At 33.7% G+C, this 7,621-nt stretch overlaps 1 protein-coding gene across 1 annotated transcript; it reads right to left on the minus strand.

Annotated features, from left to right (window-relative positions):
• Positions 1 to 418: 418 nt before the first annotated feature.
• Positions 419 to 4,790, minus strand: LOC103502832 (respiratory burst oxidase homolog protein C). Its single transcript, XM_008466943.2, has 9 exons — positions 3,922 to 4,790; positions 3,678 to 3,840; positions 3,542 to 3,590; positions 3,347 to 3,460; positions 2,447 to 3,259; positions 2,268 to 2,363; positions 2,066 to 2,181; positions 1,766 to 1,945; positions 419 to 1,376 (listed from the first exon to the last, which is right to left on the minus strand). The coding sequence occupies exons 1-9, from the start codon at positions 4,523 to 4,525 to the stop codon at positions 737 to 739; spliced, it is 2,775 nt and encodes a 924-aa protein (XP_008465165.1). The 5' UTR covers positions 4,526 to 4,790; the 3' UTR covers positions 419 to 736.
• Positions 4,791 to 7,621: the final 2,831 nt, after the last annotated feature.

Consider the following 7,621-nt stretch of genomic DNA (forward strand, 5'->3'; position numbering starts at 1 on the left):
CAAAAACAAAAGCATAAAGAAGAAAATATTAGTTATTGTTGTCATTATAACTTACACTCCATTTCATCTTTGTTTATATACTCTTAAATATCTACTTTTAATAGATGTATTCTCAATAAAATTTAAAGCTTAGTCGTCACTATTAAAATTCTCAAATCAAAACCAATATTGTATACCAATCTTTTATCTTATTTCTTTCTTTACCTAAAAACTATTATTATTATTATTATTATTATTATTATTATTATTATGAAAAAAATTGATTAAAATAAAAAAATTTAAAGATTTATTAAAAACAAGTCCACTAAATTTAGATATTTAAAAATAAAAATAGAATGAAAGTGAACTGAGAACCAAAAGAAAAAAAAGGAAGAGGCAAAAACAAAAAGCAAAGGAGTAAGATTTGTTGGAAGAGATATGAATCAAAACACAGATCCATGTTTACCGTAATTAGCTTTATGTATATATAGTTGGCAAAAAAATATGAATCTACATGACAAAAATAAAAGATACAAATTACAATGAAGAGAAAGAAAGAAAGAAAGAAAAGAATTATGACCAAAACGCGGCGGCTGCGGTAATGGGCATGAAATTTGGTGGTTGGTTGGCTATAGAATTAGTGCTGTATGTGTCAACCATCACCAAAACCATTGACCTTTTCCCATCCCACTTCTAAAAACACTAACCGAATAATAACTAAATGGCATTTTAACAAATACTAATTTCATACCCCCAATTAGAAATTCTCTTTGTGAAACTCAAACTTGGTTGATGTTTTACGAGTGAAATCGGATGCCAATTGACTGAGCTCCTTTGTAAGTACGGGTGTTCCACAGTAAAACACACCAACTTTTGTATCTGGATGATGAAGGGTAATCTTTTTATAAACTTGCCTCCAATTTGGCTTAGCAAAATGTGACTTTACTCTGGTCCCTGATACCACATCCACTCCATTCTTGGCATGGTGTAGTGATTGAAGCATTGTTATTAACGCAGACCTAGCGTCACCTTCTTCGTACACGCTCGTGCAGTAGTTGTGTAGCTCGATTACCCCTCTCTCGTCCATTTCTGCTACCTCGTTCATTATCCCCTTAAACCATTCGAATGACCCTTGCTCTCTTGTCACCCAGTAAAAGTATGCTTTCTTTGTTCGGAATCCTTTTCCATGCTTGCTACCTCCTCGACTGCTATGCCCTTGCCCATTTTCTACTGCATTTGCTTCTGATTCTTTCTCCTCTATGTTGTCGATTATGTCTTTTACTATACTCACCATCGGTGTTGCCCCAATTCCCAACCCCACTAGTAATACTACGTCGTATTTCTTATAGTCTTGTGCTGGTGCTCCATATGGACCGTCGATCAAAATTTTTGGAAACCTATACATATAAAAATTCGTATGGTTAGTTTATGTTAAATGAGTGATCAATGAATGAATAGGAAGGCCGTACACAAACAAATCAATAACCATACTGACGCACAAAGCCATACCCAACAGAGGAAAAGAAATTCAACATTTTCCGTGATCTTATCGTAATACCATATAAGAAAAAAATGATTCTTTATTAGTTTTTCAAAGGGTGTGCTTTGGACGAATTCTTGGAGATCAATAATGCAACGGCACTATGATGTGATGGATCAAAAGCCAATGACACAAGAAAACAAAACAGCAAATATTTTTAAATATAGTAGGTAACTTTTTAATATTTTCATTAAACCTTATCTTGATCATATTATACTTAAATCCAAATCATTTAATCACACTTACTTGGGATTAGGAGCTCCTCCTTGCAAAAATTCAGCTCTAAGAAGTCCACTTTTACCAGCTTGAGGAGGCTGACAAACCTCTGAAAACACATCCTTAAGTTTCCTTGTCCAATCACCAAGTGTTCGAATATGAACACTCAAATAGTTATCTTCGGGAGCTGAAGTAATTGAAAATGGATGCCTGTATTCATTATAAAAGAAAAAAAAAAAAAAAACCCTCATTAAAATTCATATACTTTCTTCTTTCACATTTTTAGTTTTCCAACATAATATATATATATATATATATAAAAGAACTTACCACTCGAATGGGGATACGTCTCTGCAGTTAACAAACATGTATTGCCCACTCTTGTACTTGAACCCATGTGGCTTAGACATGTGCAATGCCAGAACGTTTCCAGGATAAACAGCCACCTTCATTCAAACAAATTCACCATTACTTCAAATTCCAAAACAAACATTTACATTATCATATCATCATTCAACTAAATGTAACTTACCTTAAGAATCTTCACTGGTTTGATCCCTGATCTGAATGCTCTTATCAATCTCTCACACCCGTAAAGTAATACCGGTACCGCCAAATACATCCACGTCTGTGGCAAAGTTTAGAGACGTATTAGAAACTAAGACAGTTCAATTATTTAAGTGGTTGTTAAGTGTTCGAGTGCTTGCTTACCGTTTTCTTATACCATTCCTTGGTTAGGTAGAGGTAGATACCGTGGACAACGAGGAGGGTGTAGACGGCGACGAAGAGATGATGGGAGTACCAAAAGGCATTAAAGCCGGTGAGTTTCTTTAAAGGTTTGGGTACTTTGAGTTTGTTTCTTCTAAACCATGGAGTGGCTAATGTGAAAGCAATGGCCATTAATACAACCATTATAATCCCTGTAACACCTTCCACTCCTTTAACAAACCACCAATAATTATCAGGCTGTTCCTCTCCAAAGAATCGTTTCAGTGGTTCATATTCTTCCTCTGTTGCGTGAAGAAGCCGAGGGAAATCGCAAGCCAAATGAGCGATTGCGTGTAATCCCACTCCAACAGAAATTCCAACTGCTATAACTTTATGGAAATTCAGATTGTCATCGAAAGGTACGATGACGCCCAGTTTGGTTTTGTTACGAAGCCATGTGATGGTGTTACGACAAACAGGGAGTAAAATTAGAGCCATGTTGAATTTTAGAGTTTCTGCTCCTCCTTTAGCAATTGAAACGCAGTAACCCATGACGTTGAACACTGCTCTGTGACGGTATTGGATGAATTTGTAAGTGAAGAGACCCGCGCAGATGCCGAGCCAAAGCAGTAAAACCCAAATCCTCTGCCAATTGTCTTCTACAAAGTACAGGAACTTGTCGTATGTTCTTATGATGGGGTTGGTTTCGTTCGTTGGCTTCAGTTTTTGGCTTAGTAATTGACTTAGAACTCGGCTGTCACTCACTCTTACTGATTGATTTGGAGCTTGTAGTAACAGAGTTTCCAGATTTTGTATCTGAAGCAGACAAAAATTAAGAGTGTTATAAAATAATGTGTCTCAAGATTTGTTTTTTCTAATTCTTTTGAGTTGAATTTCACGTACCATGATGTACCCAGCATTTCCAGGGTCGAGTTCTTCCATGATTAAGGCGGCGTATTCTTTTGCTTGTTTTTGAATTGTGGAAAGTTGGTTGGCTGAAGCACTCATACTAATAATCTACAAACAGAGTAAATTTAAAAAGGGTTAATGAATGGAATTTGAAGTCATCACAATGGAGGTAGGTAGATAAATATGTACCTCTTCGACTTCTTCTTCTGTGATTCTTCCATCTGCATCCGTATCGACCCTGAAATTTCAAATTCAATTGAAGATTTTAGTTTTTGAAATCTGGGAAAGAAAAATTTCATCGAGTATTTTTGGGAAGATGGGTTACATGTCAAAGAAAGTTTGTAGCCTGGAATCGAAGCTGTCGTCGGAAATCTGATCCCAGAACTCTTTAAGTTGAGCTTTGTTGATGGAATCACCAGTAATGTTACGCCTACGAGCAAGTGCACGGAAAAGCTCACCGGCGAAATCTTTCGATTCTTTGTTCATTCCTAAAACGGAAAAGAACCAAATATAAGAAACAGAGTAAATCTAGAGCTCTGTTTTTAGGAATGAATTAACGAGCAACTCACCAATGCACTGTCCAAACAAGGAAGAAGGGAGGAGTCCGTTGGTAGAGGCAGTGAGTTCATCGAACCGCTTCTCAACCGGACCCCAACCGGCAGAGGATCCACCGGTTTTGGCAGTAATAAACTTCATACCCTTGAGAGCATGGGTGGCAGCAGATTTAGTCCGGTCGAATCGGCGAGTGGAGGTGCGGCGGTTAAGTGACGTGAAGCGTTTAAGCTCTTGAGAGACCTGTTTGATACGGGAAGAAGTGGAACGAAGAACAGAGGCACGGAAAGAGGAAGATTTCTTCTCGAGAGTTTTTTTAGCGAGAAGAGAAAGTTCAGGGTCTTCAAGAGAGTTAGGATCCTGACCGGCACCGGCGGTATGGACGCTATGGACGGCGACAGAGTCGTCACGGATATCGAGGGTGATTTCAACATAGGTGTCGTCTTCATCGGCGGCTTTGAGGGAGGAAGAAGAAGAAGAGAGGTCGAATTTAGCATTCTTCCTAGGCTTGGTAGTGGAAGAAGAAATTGGACCGCTGAAAGCTCTCCGGTCACCCCTTCTGACGCTACTGACGCTCTCGGCGTCGGAATTGTTGCCGGAATAAGGTTCGTGGGGTCTCATAATTTGGTGAAGAACGGAGAGAATTGAGAATGTGGGAAGTAGAAGAAGAAGATTATAAATAAAGATGAAATGGGAATGGAAGAGAAATGGAGGACTATATATATAATACTACAAATAGAGAGAAATGGGAATGGAGGAAGAAGAAGAAGAAGAAGAAGATGGAGAAAAGGGAGATTGACCAGTCAGGATGAGACTTAAGAATTTGGATGTGGAAAGTGCTTGGAAACTGGATGGAACCCAACCATTTTTCATTTTTAAATTTTCATCTTTATTTTCTATTTGTATATTCACATTTATGAATTCCTTTTTCTTCTTATTTGAATATAGTATGCAAAAGGCATTATTGACTTCATCCTACATTTTATTTTATTTTATTATATTATATTATATTATATTATTATGTGATCTAATCTTTTTTTTTTTTTTTTTTTAAAGTCCATCAACTTTTTCATTTTCGTTTTTTTGTTTTTGCTTCTCTCCCTCTCAATAAAATTAAAATTAATTTCTTCCTTTTCGACACATGGAAATAATGATAATTTTGTTTAAATTACCTATTTTCCCCTTCAAATTTTATGGTGCTATCTATTTATATGCATTTGATTAATATCTTTATCAACAAATAGGGAACGTATAAGAGATATAGGACAGTAAGAAGATGTCAAACTATTCCTAATTTTCTAATTGTTTTGCCTTTGAACATAATTGTATTGATAATAAACTTTTTGTTAAAAGGCATTGAAACAAAATTAGGTTGTTATTTAAAGCAGAAGAAAGTGTGTTAGAAAGTATAAAGTTCCAAAAGATCTAGAAAGGTTAGAAATAGAATGAAATTTGATTAATATTATTAACGTTGAAGAAGAGGAAGTCAAAGTCGGAGGAATGACGTGTGAGCAGAAGGGAGTACATGTAGGCGTGCCGCCAAGTTAGATACATAAAAACATATATATTACGAAGTTTAACAAAGGAAGGGTTCCATCTTCTCTTTCTCTTTCTCTTTCTCTTTCTCTTTCTCTTTTCTTTTCCTTTTCATAATTGTCAAAAATTGTTCATATTGTGGTGCCCAACAGATTGATTGACATTAAAACCTTTGAAGACACAATAAAGAATAAGAAACTCGGGAGAAAAAACAAAAACAAAAAACCAAAACAAAAACAAAAAAAAAAAAAAGAGGAAAAGAGTTGTTGAACTATTCTAAAATATTTTTGGTCTTATTTTCATCTCATGATATATATACATAGAGAGAGCTCTATATGAAAATGACAAATTTAACTTATTATTTTTTTGAAAATTAAGTGACAAAAAAATATATTTTAGTTGCGAGGTTTTATTTAAAAAATCAATTTACAGTAAGAAAAATAGTCTATTCGATCTTGTTAATATTATGAAATTGATTGAACTTCTTTAACGTGAGATTTTCAATTTGATCCATTGTTGATACAAAACATCTTAATGTTTAATTGTGCATTTAAAATTTTCTTAATATAAGGATTATTGACACTATCAATTGTATATATGGTAGATTGAATTATTTGTGTTAACAACTTTTGCTATTCTTTTTTGTTCTTTATATATGTTGCTTTTGAGAGGTGACAATTGAGAGATCAGTTCTTGAAGAGAGTTGGTGATCTTTTAAAAGCCATGTTCTCTCTGATTCTCTATGTTTTATGTTTTTTGAGGTGTAAAACCTTTTCCATCAGACTATTTTGCAAAATTCAATTTTAAGGAAAGTGTTTTTGAAATAAACGTAAGCAGGAACGGATGAAAATGAATGACAACTCCCACCATCAAAACTGAATTTGCTCCTTTATACTCCTTCCATCATGATTTCTACTAATTCTTTTGCATTCAACACTGTTTTTGCCACTCTTTCAACTCCTTTCTTGTTATCCAAACTATGGTGCTCTCTTGGTTTTTCATTTTGCATATTTAAAAGAATCGTGATTGATGTTTGTTCCTTCGATCGTTTCATGAGAATCACAAATGCAGTTGTCTTATGATAATTTTTCACAAGTGTGCATATCTTTGAAGAGTCAAAAGGTCGTCGTGTTACCATAAAGTTGGAGGTTTACTCCTAACTATATCGATATGTTCCCGATTCCTTAACATATTGAGAAGGGAGTCTAAAGCTTCAATGAGGTTGAGGATATCTCCCCCGATGTTGTTTTGGTCTACAAAACTTAAGGAAATTTAATATATATATATATATATATATATATATATATATATATATATCTATAGAGAGAAGTTTTGATAAATAAAATTTGAGTGTTATTCTTAATCCCTAGTGTTGAGCACATTTTCCTTTGCTAACTTTGCTTTAATTTTGCATGTTAAAAATGTAAATGTTTTTGTTTGCCATCAAACTTCTCTCTTTCTTTTTTTTTTTTTTTTCTTTTTTTAAATTATTAGTTTGTCATCGGACTTGCGAGTGTTTTAATATTTCGTTGGAAATAATCATTTTCCCAATTGGCATTCAATCTATAGGTTATTGTGCCAAAGTTTTTAATAACGACTTTTCCCGATTGCCAACAATATTGTAATAATTCCACTTTTTGTTATTATTCCTCATGAAAAATTCATCAAAATCTCACTATAAATAACCTTTTCACAAATAGCATTTAAAATTAACGTTGTTGAGCAATGTTAAACCAATATATCTAGTTTTATTTTCATTCTTTTCATTTAATTTATAATTTACGTTTATAATTGTGTACTTTTTTAATATTTCAAATAATACTTTGTTTGTACATCCAATATGTGTATGTCATGTACATCTTTAACCTTATTTGTTCATTATTGTATTTTCTTTTTTTTTTTTTTTGGCTAATGATTATGTATAGTTTAAGTCATGTTTAATCACATATTTCCTGTTTCTTACACCAAACAAAATTTAAAATATTACCAATTGGCAATTTGCTCTAGCTAATAGCTTCTTTTTTATAGTTCTGTTGGAAAGATTGAAATTTCTGATCCCTATTTTTGTTCTCTAGAGAACTTAAAATGATCATTACATATATATATATATATATATATATATATATATTATTAGTCAAAATAATAGATATTCCTCCCTAGATTCATCATGCATAAACAAAT

The sequence above is a fragment of the Cucumis melo genome, chromosome 4 (genome assembly GCF_025177605.1).
Source record: "Cucumis melo cultivar AY chromosome 4, USDA_Cmelo_AY_1.0, whole genome shotgun sequence".
NCBI classification, from domain to species: domain Eukaryota; kingdom Viridiplantae; phylum Streptophyta; class Magnoliopsida; order Cucurbitales; family Cucurbitaceae; genus Cucumis; species Cucumis melo.

Bases quoted from the DNA above. Each gene is read 5' to 3' on its own strand.
- LOC103502832 (XM_008466943.2), bottom strand. From the start codon at position 4,525: ATGAGACCCCACGAACCTTATTCCGGCAACAATTCCGACGCCGAGAGC. The intron at 3,591-3,677 runs GTAACCCATCTT...TTGAAATTTCAG, and splicing joins CTACAAACTTTCTTTGACAT to GGTCGATACGGATGCAGATG. The intron at 1,377-1,765 runs GTAAGTGTGATT...TTATATGTATAG, and splicing joins GGAGGAGCTCCTAATCCCAA to GTTTCCAAAAATTTTGATCG.